Genomic DNA, 24661 nt, shown 5'->3' with positions numbered 1-24661 from the left:
TTCCTTTTCTTTTTACACTGTGATGGCAAAATATAATAAACACAGCAATTTGGTTTCTGGTTCTTATCATCGTACTGTGACTTGACTTTATTCAAAGGTGCAAATAAACAAGCGATATGTTTTACAAAGTAAATATAGAATGTCTTTGCCTCTAACAAGTAATTGGACAAAGTTGAGTGATAAGCCAAGTTATTGATCAACTAAATGGTTAAACTGATTACCCATTACTAGTGTAGGTAGCATGGGTGGATCAGCTGAGTCTTGTTTACTGATATCACTCACAGGTGGCAGCACTTAGGGATGTTTTGGCAGTCATTTCAAAACCAGAAGAGAGATCTATCGATTTTTGCAGTGAAGAGAAAAAATTTTTGTCTGTCATGGAGAAAAGTCAATTTCTCAATTAACAGTAATAAAGGTTCAATGGATTTTAGTCGATTTTTGCAGTGAAAGGGTTAGCAAAAAAGAGTGAATATACACTGGTGGACTAATAAAAAGCTCCATCTGATAGCTAATTTTTTATACATTTTGTGCTTGCCACATATATATATATTTTATGGAGCATGCATTTTTAATTTGGCAAATTAATATGTTCTGCTTTAAAAAATTCAATCCTTTTTTGTACTCAGTAGAAAAATGGCAAAATGGTAAAACTAAACTTTTCCTGTTTTTATGTGTTTTAGTGAGTAGGTGAGCTTCAGACTTTTGGATTTAATTTGTTAGATACTTTCACGTATTAATTAGAAGTTCATTTTACTATAGAGATGTACATATAAAAGAGAGAGAATCTTTAGAAACATACAAATTTGCCATTCATTTTTGGATATTTTTTTCTTTTGAATGTCACAAGTAGACATATCAAACTTTAATCTAAATTAAAGTTTAGTATAGCTTCAATAGATGATTGTAATTACAAATTAAGTGACAGTAATGTAATTGTTTTGTCTCCAGTTGTGCATTAGATAAGTCCTTGTGACAGATCTAGGCACAAATATGAATCATTTGGGCACCTGCCTTCTGTTTCATCGTTAACCAACATGAATGAAATAGTTTTATATTCTTTGATCTAGGCTAGCTTTTTCATTTAAAATAAATAATATTTATGGTTTAGATTGACAGTAATTTGCATTGCAACTGTTTAGTCACTTAAATTCACATGTGATTATTTTATTGCTCCTTTTCTTAGAAAATTGGCTTCACAGTTGTGATGACTTTGAAACTAAAAGGCTATTTCTTTCTTCACTGGTAATTAATTATATTTTAGTGATAGCTTATTTCAGAGTTGGATTGAGGAAAGCAACCAAACACGAATCATCAACTAAAAATATCTAAAATATATATTTTAAAGAATAGGAATTTGTGTCATACCATAATTCAAGAGATGTTTGTGTTTGTCCTCTAACTTCTCTTTTTGTATTTTGACATGTCAAATATGGTTTAATCAACTATAAATGATTAAGGATGTGTGATGAAGAAGTTATTTTTCTTTTAAAATGCATAAATTTCGTAGCTCCAGTAATGGCTAAATATAGATCAGTTGGTGGGTGTAGCCATTACGGGTACAGATGGGATTTCTCCAGTTTCCTCTTTCATTACAATATGATATACATACAGTCTATGTAGTTTCAATCATTACTGTGATACTTAGAATAAAAACAGAAACACTATTTATATTCATAACTGGTAAAACATTAATTCTGTAATTTCATTTCACTTTCAAATCCTGTCAATCATTTGAGGCATTTCTTTTTCACACATTGTTTATACATACTTTCACACTTATATTAAATTAGATGTTTTAAGTCACATGTTATTTATTGGTTTTTGATTTAAAAACTAAAATAGAAAATATATATTGTTATATAAGTAATCAAGCCCAGTGCACAAGAATAAATTTATTCTTATGTACTTTCAAGCTTTATATTGACCCCCTGGTATATTTGAAAAAAAACATTTTTATATTCATAACTGTTAAAAATTTGTTTCCAAATCTCATCATTAATCATTAATTTGAAGGATTTAATATTCGTTGATATAAACACCTCATAACAATACCTATCAACAGTGTGTGCTTTATTATATAAGACATTAAATATACACATTATTTCTTTTTTGTATTTTTTTACATCTATCAGGGTGTGATCATGCCAAAGAAAGTATGCAAGAGAAGTTTACCAAGAACAGATAGGACAACTGAAAGAAAAATGGTTGTAAGTGCATACATAGCCACAAACCCCAGTAAAGATGTAGCCATAGATAAAACCAAACAATGACCCTTCTCTATAAAATCAATAAGCAAATCATATAAATGATTTGTTAACCTTCATAAACCTCTCACCATACATTGCATAGGTACATCTGCTGGTATATTTATTACTTGCTATTTTCTTGCAAAGACCAACTTTTTAAGACACATTAGGAGTTTATTGTGATACTAAAAGAAAATTAATTACATTGGGTTATGTTTCAATATTTTTCAATATTTATATTGTTCAGTATTTAGAAAAAATTATAGGGTTTTTTGTCAAGACATTCAAAGATAGTAAATGTTTTCTCAAATGTTTGGAATCTGACAGGACACATAGAAGTATAGACTTGCTCTTTTTTATGTAGCAGAATAAATGTTAGTTCAGAGTTTTATCAGATGTAATAGTGTAACATAAATAGTCTTGGAAAGTTGAGTTCATTGATTAAGAAAATGGCATGTGCTGCAGTGGTGCTGAATAACACATGTGGTCATGTATGTTAAAAGAAAGCAAATGAGGCTGTACAATGTTTCCCATAGAGTTTTGCATACATTTCCATCATAGTTGGCACACAGCTGCGAAGTATCTTGCAAGTAATGTATACAGCAATTTTCTCTGACACACATGACAAGTGAAGCCTTGTTTTAAACTTGATACCATGACTGTGTGTGTTATTATGTGTTGACATTGCTGGAGGAAATTTTCCAATCTTTGCAGTTGCATTGCCTTTTAAACTGTTGTGTTGAACACATTCCAAACTGTCTTGTAAGCATATGGCAAGACCAACACTTGAGAAAATCTTGTTCATTGTAGGTGTATAATAAGTAATCTGCTGATTTTTTGATTTTTTTTAATAATTAATCAATTCTTAGACATGTTGTCCGAAACTTTCATCACAGTTTCATGGTAATAATGGCTAACTAAAATGACAATTACTTTTTTTAGGACATTCATAGAAATTCACCACTGCATTCCGTTCAAGTTCCTAAAGAAGCGGACAGAACTTTGAAAAAGGAGCCTGAAATTTTCAGACATGATTCAGTGGTTGGGACACAAGACTCGCAATCGTCGGGAATCACACTGCTGCAGAAAACATTACAAGATACCAAAGGTGTCAGTCCCAGAAATAAAGCTCATGATTTTGATGATAGTACTGCCCAAAACAAGTTATCCAGTACGACAAATCAGAATGGCATAAATAAAAGAGCAATAATTGGCATAAAAGAACCTGCTAAGCATAGAACAAGATATTTATCTACAGGAATAACTAATAATATTAAGACTGAGGAAAATTCTAACTTCTCAGGTAATGATAAAAGACATATTTTTTCAGATGAAAGTCATAAATCTGGTGGCCTAAAGCAACTTAATACCTCTAATCATAACCACTACTTGCCACCCATTCCCCAGTATTCAGTTTCTCAAAGCTCAAAGAGTGAAAGAATGTATGGAGTCATTATTGATAATAGTAGCAGTTCTTCTCATGGGTCATTGGAATGTACTGGGATTGAAACAACAGACATTATTTGCAATACCCTTTCTAAAGTGGTAAGCAAATTAGATATTGAAGAAGAAAGGTTGAAGAAAGCAAGACTCAGTGAAAATTATCGCAGTGATGATAGTGATTCTGATGCAGAGGAAGAGAATCAAAGTAGGCTTAGATATGTTCTTGTAATTAAAAATGGACCTCCACTCAAACTGGATTTAGACCCTAGGGTGAGTATTTTTTAATTGCTAAATTTAAAACGTTAATAGTTTTGTGTAGAGCAATGAAGAAGAATAAAGATATAATATAAATAAATTTTTTATGTCTTTATGATAAAGCAAATAAACACATCTTATTAATCTCTTAAAAGAGAAAAATTGTTTAGATTTAATTGATGACCTCAAATTTAATTTTTCATTTCAAGAATCAAATAACACAACAGAAAAATGTTCCATCAAGAAATAATGGTAATTATGTATTAAAAACATCAGTGACTTTTAATAACTCTTTTTTTCTCCCAGAAATTAGAATTCCTAGATATCCTTGGCCTGTGTACTCATCAGAAAAGGAAAGGTAAGACAAACCAAATAATTTAAATGGTGACTTCATTGAGAATAAAACGAAAAAATCTGGTACTTACTGCTTATCCTTGTGACAAGGAAAAATTAGTCATGATACATGAATTGGACATTTTCTTTAGATATGGTGATTAGCACACAGGCTTGTGGATCATAAGGTTCAAAGTTTGAGCCATCATGTACTGCTGAACATGCTCTCCATTTTTAAATGTAAGAATGTTACAACAGTGATGGTCAACCTTGCAATTTGGTTGAGTATTTTTCACATGTGATGGGTGCTGCTGACTAATTATCCTTCCTCTTGGCAGAAGTTTGAAATTAAGGATAGTTATGGCTATTTGTATGTGTAAGATGATAGCAGATGTCATGTTCTTACATATTAGCATTTGGCATGTCAAGTTTTCTTGGTAAACATGAAACAGAAGTAGTGCACGCATCGTCATCTTTGTAAAGCAAGCATCAAATATGGAAGTTTCCCTTGTTTATCTGATAGCTATATTGTGTAAATTGCTGTAGGTCATCTAACAGAACTTGTGCCAAGTGTTGAAATTAATATAAGTAAAAGGTTCCATTTCCTTTATTTTAAAGGCCACACTTGTCTACTTGATTGAGTAAATCAAATGCAAAATTAAATTGTAAATAACAGGAAATGCTGCTATAATGTAACTTATGAAAATAAAAGACATGGCTATTTAAAATAGGTTTATAAGTAAGAAATGTGATCAAAATTTTGCTTAAATAAATTTAATTTGGATGTCTCAGTTGTATAAAAGTAAGCTGTTTTCTGTAAAGATAAAACAGTCAATTTCTTGATTGGTAGAAAAAACCATTATAGGTTTATAATTGCATGAATACCAAAACACATTTCAGAGGGTGAGGAGACTTCCTATTTAGCTAAGAAATAATAAGGAAATGTTTTGAATAGTGGAAGAAAGAAATGGTAAAGTAAACAAAACTTGTAAATGAAAAGGACAAATTATGAAAGAAGTGTTTAGATATATATACAAAGTTTATAAGGGGGGGAAAAATATTGGATTTTTTTTAAGACAATGGGATAAAACAGAACTAATTAAATAGTAGAAAGTGCAATATTCTTAATTATCTTGATAACTTACGTGAAAGAGACTGTCAGTTAGATAAATAAAAAAAAGTCAAGATTGAAGCTTTTTATCCTTTGGTTTTGTACCATATAAATGTCCTTAAAGTGTTGACCAGTTTGGCCCAGTGTGCAGGGTAATAACTGCCAAAAATACAAGTATCACGACATCTAATATAATAATTAACTGATATCCCTTCATCATAATTTACAATACAGTTATGTAGGCAGTATTATCAATAGTAAACTATTTGTTATGGCTCTTCATGGTCTTTATTTTATCAATAGCTTTGTTCATTTAGATTTCTATTTCTTGATGGGTTTTCCTGACTATTTATACAAATATATTGTATGTTTAACTTTCTTGTTTTCTTTGTTCTATTCAAACACCTATGCACACACACACACACACACACACCTCATTTTCCTGTTTTCTTGAGCTATTCAAGAAGGTACCTGCTATCAGTGTCATCCTCTTATTGGTTAGTCATCAACCAAGTAGCTGTCTATCCCTCTGTATCATCATGTAGCTATTTCAAATATTTTTGTAACTCAACAACTGGAGTCTAAACATTTTTTAATCATTAGATATAATTTAAAGATAGTTTACCCATTAGAATTCATATGTGCACTTAATTATCCATGACATAATCTTAATGAGTAAGAATGAAGTAGTGACATTTAAATACTTATTAAATACTTGTTTTACAGAGTAGTTTAATGAAAAGCTAAGTAATTAATTTTTCTTATAGAGAAGTGCAGATACCATTATTTCCATTTCTGTATTTTTCTCTAACTAAACAGAAGTATTGTTATGATGTTGAAAAAAAATGAAGATTAATTTTATATTGTCATACTAAGGTGGAAAGTAGGCATTGATAATCAGAATACAAACTAATATCAAAATTCTGACATCTGATCTTTTTTGGTGGTCTTTTGCAGACTGAAATGTTTTCTTTATCTTAAGTTAATTTCAATTAATACATAACTGGTGTGTTTTACATCTGAGTGAATTACCAGTATTCACTTCTTTATTTTAGAGAAAGAATTTGACAAATTTTTGAAATATAAGAATATTACCCATCAACAAATCATCATCCCAACTTTGAAGGAACCTCAGCGATGTACTTCTCCCCTTGATGAAGTCAGACTTAGCTTTAACCCTAAGAATCTGTGCAAAGAAGATGATTATCATCAAAAAGTAGAATTTTTAACAGTCCTTGACCTTCTGCCAACAAGTTCACAGAAAATAGAAGGTGATAATTTTAAATTTCATATAACTTTATAAAAAGAACTGAGAAATTCAAATTAAATACAAGATCTTGTGCAATGGGAAGGTTGATGTATCCAAAAAGTGTTTCTTTTAACAGTCTTATAAACAGACAGTATTTATATACTTGTGTAAAAGAGACAAATTAACTGTAGTAAAACATCATCTTGCCATTTTCTTATGCTATCAGTTTCTGGGGGTCAAACTTTTGAAAATGTGGTGTTCGATATTAAGTTTTTTATCAGTTCTTGCAGGTGAATGTTCTAATGTAAACCTTGATTTCTGGTTTAATGTTTAATGAAACTTTGAAACCTCGCATGATATTTTCAAAGTTTCAGTTACATAATCATTTATTGAGTCTGCTAGGTTAGATATCCCTGGCTTGCATCTCTAACAAACAGCTCAGAATGTAATAATGAGTGAGGTAGTTTTAGTGTCTTGTTTTCAGGAATAAAGCACCCACAATTACACAGACCTAGCTAAAATATATTTGACAATAAAAAACAAAAGCTTAACAAATTTGTAATTATAAATTATTTTTAGGTTTTTTGTTAAAAGCAGTAATATATAAATATTTCATATGTCATTGACATACACATACAGCATAAGAATACCAGTCCTCTTTTTTTCCCATTCTTACATGATTCTAAGTCTTCTTACTTACATTCACTAATTATGTAAGTAAACATGACAAATAATAAAATTAATAGTCATGATGCTAAGGTAATTTGGTACGTGAATTATTCAGTTTAGCTGTCAGTTAATGATTGTTTGAAATTGTGAGCTTATTGTTTCACCAAACAAAAATAGATAAAATATTGGTCTCATTGAAATGAGAAATTGGGCAAGAAATGCTACATAAAATAATTTGCTCTGTACAACATTAAAGCTGTGAACAAAGTACATGTTATGTATCATTTTGTGTATATTTTAAGCTTTTTTTCAACTTTGTGGAATTTTTTTCACAGAGGTGGAGAATACCTGGAAAGTAATTAAAAGTGATAGAATTAAAAGAAAAAGAAAATATTCTGAAAGAGAGGACAAGAAAAAATATGCTCCCGTAGTTAACATCCAGGAGAATGTACGAACAGGTAGAGTATATCAAGCCTTTCTCGCAGTGTAGTAACTAACTCTCGTTTGTAATCCACACTAAATAATCTGACCTTATACTTCAGCATTTAAATGGTTTCACAATCTGCACATTACCTAACATGTGTAATTAATGTTCCAACATAATACTTCTTCAAAATTCTTTATATATATATATATAAAATAGTACTGTCTATTGTATGTCCATATAACTACTTTGTAGGATGTGGATGGATCTTCACCAAACTTAATATGGAGGTTCATTAGGTCCATCTAGGAGTACATGCAAATTTTCAGTTTTGCATTCTGTGGTTTGCAGTTTTATGGTCATTTTTGCATTTTTTACCACTACTTTACCCCATGTAGATGGATCTTTACAAATTAGGTATGGAAGTTTGTTGAGTCCATGGGGAGATACATATAAATTTTCGATTTTGCACTTTGTGCTTTTTATGGGTGTTCTTGCATTTTTTACAATTACATGTAAGGGAAGCAACTTTTCATGTCCTCATGTCCATTTACCTTTCATTAATCATGAATTTACATAACTCCAGCTAGTATGTATATATGATGCTTGACATTCAGCTCTGTAAAAACAATAAAAAAGGAGATAACACGAAACTAAAAACTTTAGTTACCAAAACAGATTATTTCATTGTTTTTAATTCATATTGCCTCCTTTTTTTAAATGTTTTATATTAAGTATATTTAGTTCTTTTTCCATTATGTTTTAGCTGCACCTTTAGTAATCTTAGAACTAGTTAAATTTAGTTTCATCACTGAGCCAACTTGTGTAAAATTGTACTTATATTATAACTGACTGATTTGGGCAGCAAATAGATTTTTTTTAATTAAAGGTTTCTCATATTTTACATATGATTAAGTATTTCTATTTATGCTAATAATTGGGCACTGTTGTTGAGTAAAATATGTAGTAGTAGTAGTAGTAGTAGAAATAGAAATTTAGTATATATTGTGTTTTTGTATGGTTTTCTTTGCATGATCTACGAACATTCAGGCTAACAATTTGTTGTTATGAATCAGTAAAAGAACAGTCTGGTAAAATATTTTTTTTTAATCAGTCTTTGGTTCAGAATATTATGGTGATTAAATTTAGTAGTGTATTTTTTCAGTAAATGATTGATAAAGTGGATAATGTTTGAGTAGGTTAGCCTATCTTTTGCATACTTTGTAGTATCTAATGGACTAGAAGATGAGAGAAAGCAGCCCAAAAAGTTGATTTTAGAAGGTCCACCTCTCTTGTCTAAGCAACTGAATGAAGATATTCATGTTCCCTCTACTGTTTTTAATCATCCTGATATGAAGCAAACAGAGAAAGGTAAAAAAAAAATTACCTCTATGAGTAAACAAAAGAAGTAGCAAAACTGTCTTAATATATTATGTTTATCTAATGTATATATCTTTTTAAATCTAGCTGTCAGATTAATTATCTGTTATTGAATGATTTTTTCCATAATGATTCTTAGTGCATGAAAGCAAATAATAACTGTTTCAATTTTATGTCATATTACTACAAGCTGTAGCTCTAAGCAGAAACATATTCTCAAATGCAGTGCTTTGTTCTTTTTTTATGTGATTTCATCTAAATTTATAGAAATTTTTGTTGTAGCCTATATTTTTCAATCTATAAATGTTCATAAATTTGTATTATTTGAGAAGTTAGGCCTATTGGTGAATATTTGTTATGCTGATTATGGAAATTGAAGAAATAAAATGTTTTTGTTAACCTCAAATGGATTAGACTCTGCATTTTTGTTTTTATCAAATAATCCATAAATCTCACCCAACAATAGAAAACTTACAACAGTGAAATTTTTATTAGATTAATTTTTCAAAGGAAAAAAAACTATAGTTTTTATATATCTGTAAAAATATCTTTAAGAAAGTATACAAAATGATTAAAACTAGTGCTTAATTTCTAGGAAAAAAAAAGGGTACTGGTTCCCTGTAATGGATGGGGGAAATTTTGAATTTTTGAAAATAATAACTTAGATGTTATTGAGGCTACTATTTGGAATTGGTCAAGAATTAAGCAATATTGTTGACTACATCAATCAAATATCCATTTGCAATAAGGAAGGGAATTTTCTTTTGGGGCGGAGGTAATTCCACACACTTACTGTTACTAACTTTTGGGACTCCACTCCCTCTGAATTTCTCTGACTTGCGTTCTATTACCAACAAAAACAAAATTGTGCTTCACACTTTTGTGATCAGAAGTTAATCAATCACTTCAAAATTATCAGTCCCGGCATGGCCAGGTGGTTAGGGCACTCTACTCGCAAACTGAGGGTTGTGGGAGCATTATAATGTGATGGTCAATCTTACTATTCGTTGGTAAAAGAGTAGCCCAAGAGTTGGCAGTGGGTGGTGATGACTAGTTGCCTTCCCTCTAGTCTTACACTGTTAAATTAGGGATGGCTAGCGCAAGTAGCCCTCATGTAGCTTTGTGCGAAATTCAAAAACAAAACAAATCAAAATTATGAATGGCTAGCACAGATAACCCTTGAGCAGCTTTACTTGAAATTCAACAAACAACAATACCTATCAGCCAAAATTGATTAGAATGAGGTTTCATTGGTACTATTTTCTGTCTTCTGAGCTACCAGTATTTATTTATTTCTATGTATTTCACATTTTAAAAAATCAAAATCCAATTTGCCAAAACAAATACTATGCATAATCCAAATTGTCAAAATATAGGATTCCACACATGTAATGAGTGTGTGAGCAACTATTTCTACCCTAACTTGCAATGCAGTCAAGGCAGTCTTAAAATTTATTATAGTATTTCAACACCTTTAGATTTGAAAAAACAACAAGCTAAAACAGGTTTTGGATATCAGATCTGAAGAGATCCTGCAGAAAGTAAGCATGGTTAGAACCCTTATTGGTCTTTCTCAGCCTGAATGTTCAAAAACAAATAATTGGTTGTTTGCTAATTTCTTACCTACTTTTCATACAAGTGTGCATCCCACTATAGTTGTTTGTTTGATCTGTCTAAAATTAAAGTATTTGGTGTGGTTAAACAATAATCTTGGACAAGTAAAATATAATGAACAAATTAACATAAGCCCAAGTCAGTAAGTGGCAAAAATCTATAGTATGATGTTTCACTTCAAAGTAAATTTCAAAAGTTTATTTTTGAATAGTTACATATATTATTTATGCTACTCCTTTTTGATATCTGATGATGTTGAGTTAGTATGTTTTGTTTTTAGTAAGAACACTATTTCAGGTTTCCAGAATAATGTGATGTTTTTATTTTCTCTATTACGTAGAAGTCATTCCCAAAGCACAACAGACTAAACTTCCTTCTTTGAACCATAAAGACCAGCCTTCCAATGTACCTCTAGAAGTACCCAATAAAAGTGTACTAAATACACCAGTGTCAGTTATACCCCGGTATGAAGGAAGACGTTTAGAGAAAGACTTTGTACAGGGCTTTCATGAGTCTGTGCTTCAGACCACTGAACTGCAGTTAGGTATGTTATGAATTTTTTTGTTATTAGTCCTTAATTATTTTAATAAGTATTGCTGATTTTGCTTGTCTAGCGGGTAGGATATGAAGATAACAATTCTTAGATGTAATTGTTCTGAACGTAAAGTAATATAAATTACATACTCCTGCTTGTGTAACATGCAAAAATGTAACTAATGCCTATTCTGAAAAGAAAGCTAACTATATGTGTGTATGGTACTTCATTGTTATAAAATGCTGTTTAGCAAAATATGATACAAGTAACTATATTTCGGTACGCTCCCATTCTTATAACTGTTTGATAATTAGCTTATAATGACAGCAGGTAATTCCATAATGCAGACCTAGATGTATTTATGTACGTAGGTACATAAGCATACACATTTTCTGTTATGAGAAATGTTTTATTTCTTAAGTTACTGTATGTATGTATGTAAGCTTCCATTATGTATCATAATATTTCTATAGTAAATTTATTAAGTAACTTTACTAAGAGTGTGAAGGTTCTATTATCTCAGTATTTATTACTCAGTTCAATTGATTTTAAAAAATTCAAGACTAAATGATTAGAAAAAATTTATGAACGAAAGCAAAGAAGAAAGTAATAATACGTCATCCACACCTTATCTGCTGTAATCAGTGATGACGAGACTTTTTACCCAATACCAGGGCTTATCAGCCTGGCTGGAATTCGACAGTCATTGTAGTGATTGAGTTGCTATTTATATTACCAGTTACTTGAACAGCAACTGTTTGCATGTGAACTAGATTAAATTGATGAACTTGTGACTTTTAACCAAGTGTATTAAGTCATTAGACGTCAGAATTAGGCTTATGATATTTGTTATCATCAAGTTATTTATTTATTTTAACACCAAATTGTATATTATTAATATTATTTACTTTTATTTGAATTAACTTTGTTCATCATTCAGAAAAACTGACAGACTAGTAACCGAGTCTTTTTTCATCCTGGAGTGGGTCAAGTGACCTTAACACCAATAGGAGAAAACTGCATTAGTAATTATAAGAACTTATGAGTGAAAATGTAATAATATGTCAACTGCATTATGTATGCTAGGCCTATTTCCAACAAGGCCTTTTGCCCAATACTACAGGTCATATAGCTCATCAGGTTGGCTTGGATACAACAGACAAAATACTGACCAAGATGTCATCAGTGACTTAAACAACTGTTTCAATGCAAACTATACTAAATTGGTGAACTGTCATTTTTATTAATGATAATATCATTATGTCCCTTGTTTAATATTGAACAAAACATGAAAATAAAGGAGAAATACCAAGAAATGTACATGTATTAACTGAGTAATATCTTTTGTTTTATTTAATTCATATTATATGATATCTAGCCAGTTTTTACTATCCACTATGTCACTATTCTTCATGGTTTAGATTCATCTAAAGTTGGTATTGAACTTGGTATCAGCCCAAAAAAAGGACAAAAAGCCAGATTTTAAGAAATTAAGACAAATAGGGATAATAAAAAGTCTTTGAATTACTTGTCTTGATAAGTGTACAAACTCTTAACTTGAATGTAAAGTAATACCTTGTCTATGTCACAAGTTTTCTATTCTCAACCAAAGCTCATACATTTATTTGTGGTTTTCAGATTAGTGAAAGTCAGTATAAACCATTTTACTTATGAAATGATCCATGTGTATTTTTTTTTCTATTTCTGTTTCTTTCATTATTACTTTGTAGCATACTTGATGCTCTGCATATTTCTTAATATTTATACATTTTTGAATCTGAATTTTTTTCTTGTTATCTAATAAATAGTTATATCAACTAAAACTAAGGTAATTTTGTATGTGTTTTCATGACTAGTAATTTGAAAACTGTTCAGTTAGGCATGAGTCACAAAAAAATGTTTCCTTTTCTTCAGCTGAACAAAAACAGTTCCAGGCAATAGACCAATATTCTCAGCATAATACAAGTCTAAATGAAAACCCACTTGTTACTTTTTCTAATAAAAACCTGGTCAACAGAGAAAGTAGAGGAGGGTTAGAGAGGTCTAAAGTTAGACAAAAGGAAAGTTACTCCTGGCCTGGCATTGAGGCTGTATTAGAAGCTTATGAACACCATCTAGCAGGTGAGAAATTTAGCTGAATCATACTTGAGATTTTTGAGCATTTTCAATACCATATAATCAAATGTATTAACTTTATTGAATTTCACTTGTGGTCCTTTGAGATTGTACTGACTTCAATACTTAATCCCATCTTCTATCCTAAATTCATAAAGTTCTCTTGTTACCTTATCAAGACTGGTGTTTGAATTTTCAGGTGTCAAATGATACGTGTGATTCATGTTTCAAAACTTAAGTAACACATATTAATTTTTATTCTATTGTAAAATACTTTCTTGCTCAAAACTATTTTAGAATTGGTATCTTAGCATTATATAATATTTATGTAGTATATTTTACAAGGAAAATTGAAAAAAATGTTCCAGCTTTCACTACTAGCTCTGTAGTGCTTTGCTTATAAATGAAACATGTATGTATCTGCTAAGAAACCATTATCCATTGAAATCATGTTCCATAATTTGTTTTTAACATAATTTCTTTTTCTGTCAATTGTTTTATTATTACTACTACTACCTGTGATTAGGTAGGTGGGGGGGTTATATTCAAAGTTGCATGCCATTTAGTTAAGTATTTTAAGTGTGAGAATGAAAAGAATGGGGTATCAGTGAAACCCTGGTGGTTTCTTGTATTCCCACACACTAAATAAAGTTTTATGATATTGTTTGTTTTTTGCCTTCCCCAGACTAATCAAAGTTCACAGGTATTAATTGATTCTTGTATTCCCCAAACTAATCAAAGTTCACAGGTATTAATTGATTCTTGTATTCCTCAAACTAATCAAAGCTCACAGGTATTAATTGTTTCTTGTATTCCCCAGAATGTATAAATTCCCAGGTATTAATTGTTTTTTGTGTTCCCCAGGATGTATAAATTCCCAGGTATAAATTGTTTCTTGTGTTCCCCAGAATGTATAAATTCCCTGGTATTAATTGTTTCTTGTCTTTCTCATGGGAAGTTTTTTTGTGTATTTTACTATTTTCATAGTTGAGCTTTTGGAATGTGAATTAAGTTTTTAAAAAATTACTTTGACACTTCTCTTCAAACAAAGTTTAACTTCTCAAACAATAAACCAAACAACGAACTTGTATTTGAAAAGTTTTAAAGCACCAACTTTTCTTCTAAGAGTCTGCAAGCTAAGAGTTAGTGAGGGTCATGTTTACTCAGGAGTAAGTGTATGAAACAATTAAAATAGTTGTAGTGGAATTATATATATTTCAATTTATTATACTATTACAGTTGCAGATACATATTTTTTCTTACACAAATATTTATTTATTTATTTAAATAAAATACTTGTCAATAGCAACAACCAATTTTCAAACTAATATTTTGATAAATTCATTAAGTTCTATTCCATTTGTAGATAATAAGATACTTGCATTCACTTGCTGATGTAATCTGTCTACTTGACTATTAAGCTCCTGGTTTTTCAAGCTCAGTTGTTGACATCTTTGAAGTAAAAACTCTTTTTCCGATTTTTGTTCTGTTAGAGAAATATATACACATTTACAAAACAAGACCACTAGTAGTTTGGTATTGATTGAAAGATTTATGATAATTATATTGAAAGAGGAGTTTCAAGTACTATATTATAACAATTTGAAGAGATTCACTGAGTTTCTATGAGAAAAAAAAAGAGCATTTGTTTTTAATGGACAGAACTCAGTATTTATCAATCTAGTAGGTAACAAAGTAAAGAGAATAGGTTGCTTATCTGGTGAAAGAAGTAAAACTATATTTAATTATACACTTTTACCTAATCTGTTAATTCATCATGAAATAAACGTTTTCAAATTGGATGAACAGGAACCCACTTTGAGACTAATAATGGTTGAAGATGGCTTGAATGGGTAATGAAGAAAAACTTTAATATAAGTTTAACATAACAGCAAATGTACAACGTTTCGACAAGGTTTTGTCATCATCACATGATGACAAATATGTCAGATTTATCTAGCTGTTTATTTGTGTGGCTGTTGCAAAAGACAGTCAGAACATTCTAAATGATATTTAAATACATGTTATAAACTCCTTTTTTTTGTGCTTCAAATTTATTCCTAAATTAGCCCAAAATTACCACACTTAAAGAATTTGTTTCCAAACTCTCATGTAAATGATTGGGCATCACTTCACAAACTTGTCTGTACAGGAGTGTAAACCCCCTTTTCATTCTGTTGTCTAATTGATTTTAGTCCCCATTCACCTTTAGTCTTGAAAATGCTTTGCTGTCACACTATACATTATGTTGAGTTATATTGTAAATGAAATTAAAAGTGGTATGTGTATACCTGCATGAAGATTTTCTTTGTTGGCCATTCTAAAATTGCTTCACACATTTCACTTCAGTCTCAAGAATTGCCTTAATCATCAAAATTCTATAATTTTCAAAATTTGTTTGTTATTTACTTAAAATGTCTGATAGAAAAGAAGTATAAATAAAGTGAATTTTAAAATTTATTTTCTTTTTTACTCTTTTGGCAGGAACTATTTCAGCTGAAGCATCTTCTTGATGAAGACAGACAACATTATCAGAAGGCTATAGATGAGCTGAAAATGTGCCTTTACCAGCTGAGATAAAGATTACTGTGCTTATTACTACTGGCTTTTTAGATTTCTCAGATGATATGTTAGTGGTTCTATAATAACTTTCCATGCCAGGGGACCATTCATCTTAAACTGAGAGGCAGTGAACAGAGTCAAAGTGTCTTTTTTTTTTTTTCTAATCATTGAAATGAAAATTATATAGTTCGTTCAGAAATATGTTCTATGAAGTTTGTCTTTGAAGATACCATTGTGTAAATATTAAAAAATATCTTATTTAAAACTACAAAAGACAAAAATTGCAATGTTGGATATGGATAATCCAATATGCCATGTTTATTTATTATTTATCATAAAAGGCATGTGGCAAATGGTGTATAAGAAAATTACCAACTTTTATACAGAAGTGGAATACACATGTATTTTGTAGCCTGCACCTAGTCAAGCTACATATTGTTCCAAGCATTCAACTTGAGTGTTCACATCTAAGATTTCTGTTGCTATAGTGTCTAGCATTTTTATTATGTTTACATGATGTATATGGTCAGTTTCTTTATGGCCAATTTGTCTGTAATTATGTTCTTCAGTAAATGTTTAACAGTTTGTTTTACTCACCAATTTTATTGAATGCCAACCTTGTATTTTGAGTCCTATACATACATACATATATATATATTAAATTCTTTTTGTCTGATAAAAAGAATATTGGTATGCCTGATTATTAAAGAATCGTGAATTAGAAGTAAGAATGAAATTCACATCCTCAGTTTTTGAAGAACTTGTACATTGTGAAGCATCCTAAGTAATTAAAAATGCTAGGGTGTAATTTCACCTCAAAAGTACTCTGACATATAAATTAACAGTTAATTAAGTTACATATGGTGATGGTTTTCCTTACCTAATACTGTAACATTTCACTTTTTCTTTCAACCAAGGTTAGCATGGGAGATTGTGTATCCAAGGGTCCATGTTTTGTGCCCCATTACTGCAAAAAAAACTATACCTTGGGACCATGATTGCATTACCAGAGTGACTGTAAAATCACACTGTTTTGTTATAGTGACCTAAGAGTTGATGGTGGGTGTGATTGATATCTCCCTTCCTTCTAGTCTATCAGTTCAAAATATGAGGTGGCTGGTATAGCTAGGCCTTGTGTAGTTTTGTGTGAACATTCACAATATTAAATTGAAATAAGAAAAGCTTCATGTTAAAGAGCTTGCTCGTTATTAGAACAATGAATGAAATCTAGAAAAATGATAGTATACCTGGGCCAAGGTTGGTGAGTTTCAAGATCAAGCTCATACATAGCTATAAAAATGTGGGATGGATTCTGACAATATTAGAACATATCTGACTGCTCGATATTTGATCCATTTTTTAAAACTATCACCAGGTTGATATTACAGTAAAACCATAGGAAATAGGTACAAAATTTTTAAGTGGAACACTACAAAGTCGTTATAGAATAATATGGATTTAACAATATTTTATTTTAATATCTAGGATTTAGAAGCTGAAATTTGGAGAAATATTTGGAAACCGATAGGTCTAAAAATTGTTATAAAAAATTAACTGCAGATGCTTTTTATTTACACATTCATATTTAATTTGTCCAATGGGATTCGAAATCAATGTGTTGAAAAAAAAAAACTTTTTTTTTTCTCCCACAACTCACTGTCCAATAAGTTTTTTTGTTTAGTGTCAGAACTCATCATTTGAGCTAGATAATGAGAGTAAAAAGATTCTTTGAAACACTATTTAAATATATGCAATGCACCAATTTTAGATAGTTTTCTTCTTCCCATGCTTGTATTTTTGTAATGTAGCTAGTTATTAGGTTTCAGTGCTAATGATAATTTTTATGTTATAGTGAATTAAAAGAATTTTATACAATTTCAGAATTTCATTGAAAATTGGTTGACAAAGGTATATCTAAAAAAATCATTTCATTTCTGAGAACTTGGAAAAATAAATTATTCAAATAACCTTTCTTTAATACGTTTAATGTGGTTTTTAAACTTGTTAATTAAATAATAATATAGTAATGCATATCTAGAAGACGGCAGATTGTTATTGTTAATTTCATAATTAATTTAGAGATTATACAGAAACAAGTTATATAGTTCAATTGTAGAAATATTATAATTGTGATGCTGAAGTCCAGTGATAAGAGTGAAGTATTGTAACTTGGGTAGAGACAAGGACGAAAATACGAATATTTTAGTATTCTTGTGGACAAAAAAAAAATTATAATTCAAATAAAAATTAATAATACATAATTGATATTAAAAATGAGTAAAATTGTTATTAATCCCTACCGTACTTCTGATTTATAAAGGACTTAAATAAAATTCATAATAATTATATTTCGCATATCTTATAAGTTTACTCCACACAACAGCTGTTTGTACAATTTATGATATAAATAGCACCTAGACCACTACCATGTCTGTTGTATCCTAGGTAGCCTAATGATCCTCGGCGCGGGAAATAGCAGAAATGGTGTGGTTGACATATTATACAATCTTTGATTTGAATCATAATTTCGTAGTGTTATATTAGTGGGAATAAATGAAGAAAAAACTTTATTTTTTTGAATAACTATTACTACGACAAACTTTTTCACCATCATAGACAAGGATATTTTTCTTACGACCTTTAGTGGTATGTATGTAAACTATTAGGTCGTCACGACATTAATGTCGCGTTTTGGAACACTTTCATTAACCACCACCAAAAAACGTACATCACGTATAACAGTTAAACGAACCGTCTAAATATCACGTTAGTCTATATAATGTGTAAAGTTTAATATACTCTAATCCCTTATGGTGATGGCACACGACGAGATACATTCGGCATGTAATGCTGTTTGAATACAAGAAGGGAAACAATTCCTATGTAGCCACAAAGAAACTTTTGGAAATGGTTTGAACGTTCGTAAGTGTCAACGATGGTTCAGCAACTTTCGTTCAGGTGACTTTAGCCTTGAAAACTGTGATGTCAGGGGCCGACATGTTGGAATTGATATTGATGCTCTGAAGACACTTGTTGAGTCTAACCCAAAGCAACACACTGTGAAATGGCCCTGAAATTGCATGTCTCTCGTGAAACAATACATAAACATCTAAGAAATATGGGAAAACTTCATAAAGAAGGTGTTTGGGTGCCTCACGAACTGTCTGATGATCATCGTTTCCAACGTGTGAACGTTGCTTCGTCTCTTTCTCTTCTGGTACGTGAACCATTTTTGGACAGAATTGTCGCCGGTGATGAAAAATGGATTCTCTTATGCGAATATTAAACGCCAAAAGCAATGGCTCAGTCCTAGACAAAAACCACTTCTGACCCCAAAACCTGGTCTCCATAATCATAAAGTGATGCTTTGCATTTGGTGGAACATCAAAGGAGTAATTCATTGCGAACTGTCAATGCAGATATCTGTAGTCAGCAACTGGAACGTTTAAATCAAGCTTTTCATCAGAAACGCCCTTCAATCGGAAAGGTGTTCTTCTTCTTCATGACAATGCACGTCCACATGTGGCACGTCTAACGCAACACAAGATTATGGAGTTGGTTTGGGAAATTCTCGCCCACCCACCATATTTTCCAGGTGTAGCATCATCAGATTACCATCTTTTTCGTTCGCTGCAACACCATCTTAATGGAAAAACGTATGCAAATGTGGAAGATTAAACAGGACATCGACATGTTTTTTCTTCAAAACCAAGTGATTTCTTTAATAAGGACATTAACAGCCTAATTGAAAGATGGAAATGATTCATCGATAAGAATGGAGACTATTTCATTTAATAAATGTTTGGTTTTGATATATAAGTTGATCAGGTTTTTCATCTAAAAAAAACGACATTAATTTCTTGACGACCTAATATAAGCATTTTATATTAATATTTTTAAATTACTCGAAATAATGTTTCCATAGATATTAAAATTTACATTGGGTGAAAACGTCAGTTCTTTGTAGATATCTTTGTACCTAATGAAGGCCATGTTCATACGTTAAGACACCTATTGAAAGAACCCGTTATAGTTTCAGAAGTGTCCATATACATAAAACCACCTTGGTCATTAAGTAAACACATTCATCTGAAATACATCTATATTCATGTAACCACAGAAGTTGAAGAATAAAGGCCCAAATGAAAATGCTACTGGCTTTCCATGTAATGTGGTTATTTTCTTAACCATAAAATCGGGAGTCGATTTTACAGTAATTTTCATGTACAAAACACTAGACCAGTTTCTCATATAAAACTGTGCATAAGTTTTGCTTTCAGTCTCTTGATTTGAAAAGCGCAATGGAACTTCCAAAATGTTATTTTGGTGTTGATGAAAATTCTTGCCAATTCATCTTTCTGCCGATTGAAAAGAACCACTTTTAACAACATTAAGTAATCTTCCAGCTGAGAGCTATAACAATTGTCGAGCACTGATAGCTTTCTTGTCCAACAGGTTTGGAGTGACACACAGAAAGAAGTATCTACAACAAAGCTTTAGAACAGGGTAAAGAGGAAAGTAGAGACCTTTAGTCAATCTTACAGTAGATTTGAAAATGTTCGCCCAATTATTTTACCTGGATGCTCCATGTGAAATGGTGGATTCCAGCATGTGACCAATTTATAGATACCACAACAGGCAAAGATATGAGAATTCGGCTGAAGCAAAGTAGGTTTATCTCCTTAAAGGAAACCCTGTAATTGACAGTGTAACTTTAATCCATTAAAGTAATAGATAAACAACTAAAGACACCATCTCGAAGTTACGAGATCATTAGATCGAGTAATATTGAAATATCAACTCCCTCTGATGACAGTCTAGAAGAACTGATACGATTAGTTTAACAATTAATGATACAGAATGGAGGAAATAAGCCACAAGGCAATAGATTTTTCAAGTGTAACTTAAAAGACATTGCCAAGAGCTGTAGACAAAAACATGTAAGAAGTAACTCCTTCCAAAGTATGGTCGGTAAATGGAATTGTTATATGACTATAAGGAATCAACAACTGTTGATACACCAAGGAGACAACACCCCAAGAATATCTCTATGAGCCAAACCAGATTAAAAAAAACAACAAAGAGCTTATAATATATCGGGAAATAGGAATTAGCTGAACTTATTTGGCGAAGTTCAATTCAGAATACCCCATCTGCCTCAAATGAGATAAGGATTTCATTATTTAGAGAAAACAGTCCACAAAGTTATTGATGGGAAGCTTTGAAATATGTTGACCGACACTGTTTTACAGCTACAATAATTTGACCCGATATGGTAATGAGAATTGGGAAATTGCCTGTAACAATGATTAAAAATCGATCGATGCAGACAGCAAGTGTATATAAAATTCTAGCAAGACGAAAGCTGGAAGTTACCATTACTGTAGGTAGCTCCTCTACATTTCATGGGGTGTGGATAATTCACGTCAAGGAAAAACGCTTATTGGTAACTGACTTCATGCAAAAACATGGAGGTGAGGTTAAGCTAGCTTCATAGTCTATGACCAGTAGATCTTTGTGTACTACATGACAATTTCTATAACTGAGGTTGAGATTCAAGTGACATCAAAAAGGCAGTCATTGTACCATCAAAAAGTGAAATACTCATTCAATAAGTTATTGAATAATAAATTTACCTCTAGTGACTGTGGTGTAGTAGAAAAAAACACTCGAGCATGCCATGAAAAGATTAATGGTTGGAAGAACTTCCTTGGATCTAAAGAAGAAAGTAGTCATCATTATAGCCCTTATCATAACAAATCATCAACTTTGAGACAAGTCTGGATGGGACATTGTACCACGTGAAGCTAAACAGGTAGTACTTCCCCATCAAACAGCATCAGAAGCAGTCACCTTTGAGGCAGATGTAGGAAGTCTGATGTGAAATCCTCACATAAGGACAGTTTACTACCTGACTTACAAGAGCTGTATAACTGAAGTAATAGAGATCTTACAGTATATCATGCAATAGATCACATGACTTGCTTAGAAAATATCAAGATACCTTTTCTAGTGGACCTCATGACTTAGATTGAACAAATGAAATGTCTCACAAAATTGATACTGGAGATGCAGCCCCAATAGGTCAATTAATCAGATGACTCCCACTTGCAAAATAGACTGAGGCTGTTAAAGAGATGGAAGTCATGAAAGAACAAGGAGAACAGAACCGAGTAGAGGTCTGTGGGAATCCTCTATTGTACTTGTGAAGAAGGCGAATGGATCCACAAAGTTCTAAGTGGACTATCAGAGATGAATAAAGTTACAAAGAAAAATACCTACCTACTACTAAGGATTGACTCTACTTTGGATGCTTTATTTGGATAAAACTGATTTTCAACATTGGATCTTAAGAGCAAATATTGGCAAGTGCAAGTTAATGAAACAAGTAAATAGAAGTCAGCCTTGACTGTAGGAAATGGATTCTGGCAATGTGTAATGTTACTCTTTAGATTATATATTATATCTGTTATATTTCAATAACTTATAGAGTGTGCTCTCTTTGAACTACCCTACAACATCGTACTCGTTTACTTGGAATGTTGGTTGACATAATCACACATGGGAAAATCTTTGATACTGCTTATAATGGGCTAAGGAAAGTTATAGCTCGATTGAGGAAGGAAAACCTTAAGTTGAATCTAAAGAAATGTGTGAATTATTCCATCAACAGGCGAGTTTCCTGAGGCACATAGTCAGCAGAGAAGGAGTATCTACAGACCCATCGAAGATTGACTCTGTCCAGAATTGGCCAACATCAAAGAACCAACATGAAGTAAGAGGGTTTGTTGGATTGTGCTTTTTCTATCATCATTTTATGAAACATTCTTTCACATAGCTCATCCTTTATAAATAATACTTGAAAACACAAATGTGTTCCATCAGGCTACCGATTGTGAACAAGAATTCAATAAGCTGAAGAAATAATTAACCACTTTCCTATTATCACATCCAATGTTATTAGATATAGATGTCAGTGATGTTGCAGTGAGAGCAATGTTATCATTGCACAACTCAAAAAGAACTACTGAGTGTTGTTCGAGCCCAAAGTCATTTCCTACATCCGCTAATGTTTACACTTCAGACAGATCATGCAACGCTGAAGTTTTGATGATGTTTTCTAACCCTGAGGGCCAGATAGAGAGATAGTTCTAGAAACTTCAATAATACAAATTCAATGATGTGTAACACCCTGAGCAGATCCATAGAAATGCTGATTCATTATCACAAAGACTGTATGTTCACCAAAAATATAAACACTAAAAAAAGAAGGAACTGCAAGATAGTGGAGATGACAAACATAAATGAAAACAGTGTATTATCCAAGATTTGACATCTTCAAATGATGATGGAGAATTAATGTGGTCCAACATTCAACTGAAAGATGCTCAGGACAAAGATAAAAGTTTGAAACCAATTATTTAGTAAATTAAGAATACTGCAAAAAACATTATAGAAAATAGTCGTACCATACAGCCCGAAGATGAAGATGTACTGGACACAGTGCCTACAAGAGGGTTTGTTATAGCAGAAATGGGAAGGTATCAGTGGATAGAAATAACGATTATAGTTGTTACTTTTACAGTCTTAAAATTCCATAGCACTCATGATTCCCACTGACAATGAAGAGAGTAAGGGAGCACTTCTATTAGGTTTTATGCTGGGAATTTTTGGAGAATTGGTGTAGCATGTGATCTATTCTGTGAGAGAGAAATGGGAATAAATGCATCATGGTTGTGATGGACTATTTCACCAATTGGACTGAACATATGCTGTTCCTAACTAGGAAGCAAAAATTCTAGCAATGAAACTTGTCAACAAATTAAATGGGTGCCTATGTAACTTCATTCAGATCAGGAGCAAAATTTTAAATCAGCCTTGTTTTTGAAACGTGTCAGATCCTCAGAATCAAAAAGACCAAGACAACAGCCCTTCATCCGTTTCCTGACAGCATGGTGGAAAGGTACAACTGTACACTTTTAAACCAATTAGTCATTTATTTAATGAACATCAGTGTCAGATACAAAAGACTGTTTTGTGTAGGTAGTATTATTAATTCATTTATTTTGTGTTTGCAATCCATTTATGTTGAGGCTATAGATATTTCTAGACGGCCTAAGTGAAAGACATATAAATAGCTGCGACCAGATGAGCAGAAATAGATTAAAAGTAAAGTCACATGAAGGAGAAGTTTGGTCACAGAAAAGCTAGAAAGCGTAAAGATAACCATCATGAGAGTGAATGGCCCAATGGTTGATATTGTTACGACAGCGTAGGTCACGTGACGTTAGTAACACATCATATTCTCGAAGCTTCGTGAATCCTCGGGAAGTTACTAGATTTCGGTATTCTTTTATATATAAGATGGTCAAGACGTGACGGCAACAATGTAATGAGTAATTGAACTGCGGACAGAGAAAGAGTATTGTTGAGTCGAGCACTTGAGATGTTCGTGTATTGCAAAGTTGTATTTAGAAAGAATAAACCAGTTTCATTTAAGAAAGGACTTGTATCGCTAAAGTTTCTTCGAAAAGAAATTATACGGAAAATTAACTAACGAACGGAGGTGTAACAAATTGGTGTCAGAGAGTGGGGAAAAAATGGAAACGAGAAGCGCAAATCAAACTACAGCTTAGCAGATTTGATGGCAGCAATACAAGAACAGCAAAAAAAACAAAAAGAACGAGAAGAGAAATTACAGCAATGGTTGGAGGAAAAAGAAAAG

The 24661-nt window shown here is 31.6% G+C and overlaps 1 protein-coding gene across 1 annotated transcript in view; it reads left to right on the top strand.

Annotated features, from left to right (window-relative positions):
- Positions 1 to 13397, top strand: part of LOC106467546 — an 89586-nt gene extending 76189 nt beyond the window's left edge. Inside the window, exons 11-18 of the mRNA XM_022395743.1 lie at positions 2133 to 2207; positions 3189 to 3959; positions 4251 to 4302; positions 6444 to 6659; positions 7642 to 7764; positions 8958 to 9101; positions 11065 to 11268; positions 13174 to 13397. Of these exons, the coding sequence (XP_022251451.1) occupies positions 2133 to 2207; positions 3189 to 3959; positions 4251 to 4302; positions 6444 to 6659; positions 7642 to 7764; positions 8958 to 9101; positions 11065 to 11268; positions 13174 to 13397 (1809 nt within the window). The remainder of the gene's footprint in view (positions 1 to 2132; positions 2208 to 3188; positions 3960 to 4250; positions 4303 to 6443; positions 6660 to 7641; positions 7765 to 8957; positions 9102 to 11064; positions 11269 to 13173) is intronic.
- Positions 13398 to 24661: the final 11264 nt, after the last annotated feature.

Source organism: Limulus polyphemus, unplaced genomic scaffold (genome assembly GCF_000517525.1).
Source record: "Limulus polyphemus unplaced genomic scaffold, Limulus_polyphemus-2.1.2 Scaffold2655, whole genome shotgun sequence".
Taxonomy (NCBI): domain Eukaryota; kingdom Metazoa; phylum Arthropoda; class Merostomata; order Xiphosura; family Limulidae; genus Limulus; species Limulus polyphemus.
Note: the sequence above shows the minus strand (reverse complement) of the source record. Positions and strands in the feature narration are given on the sequence as shown.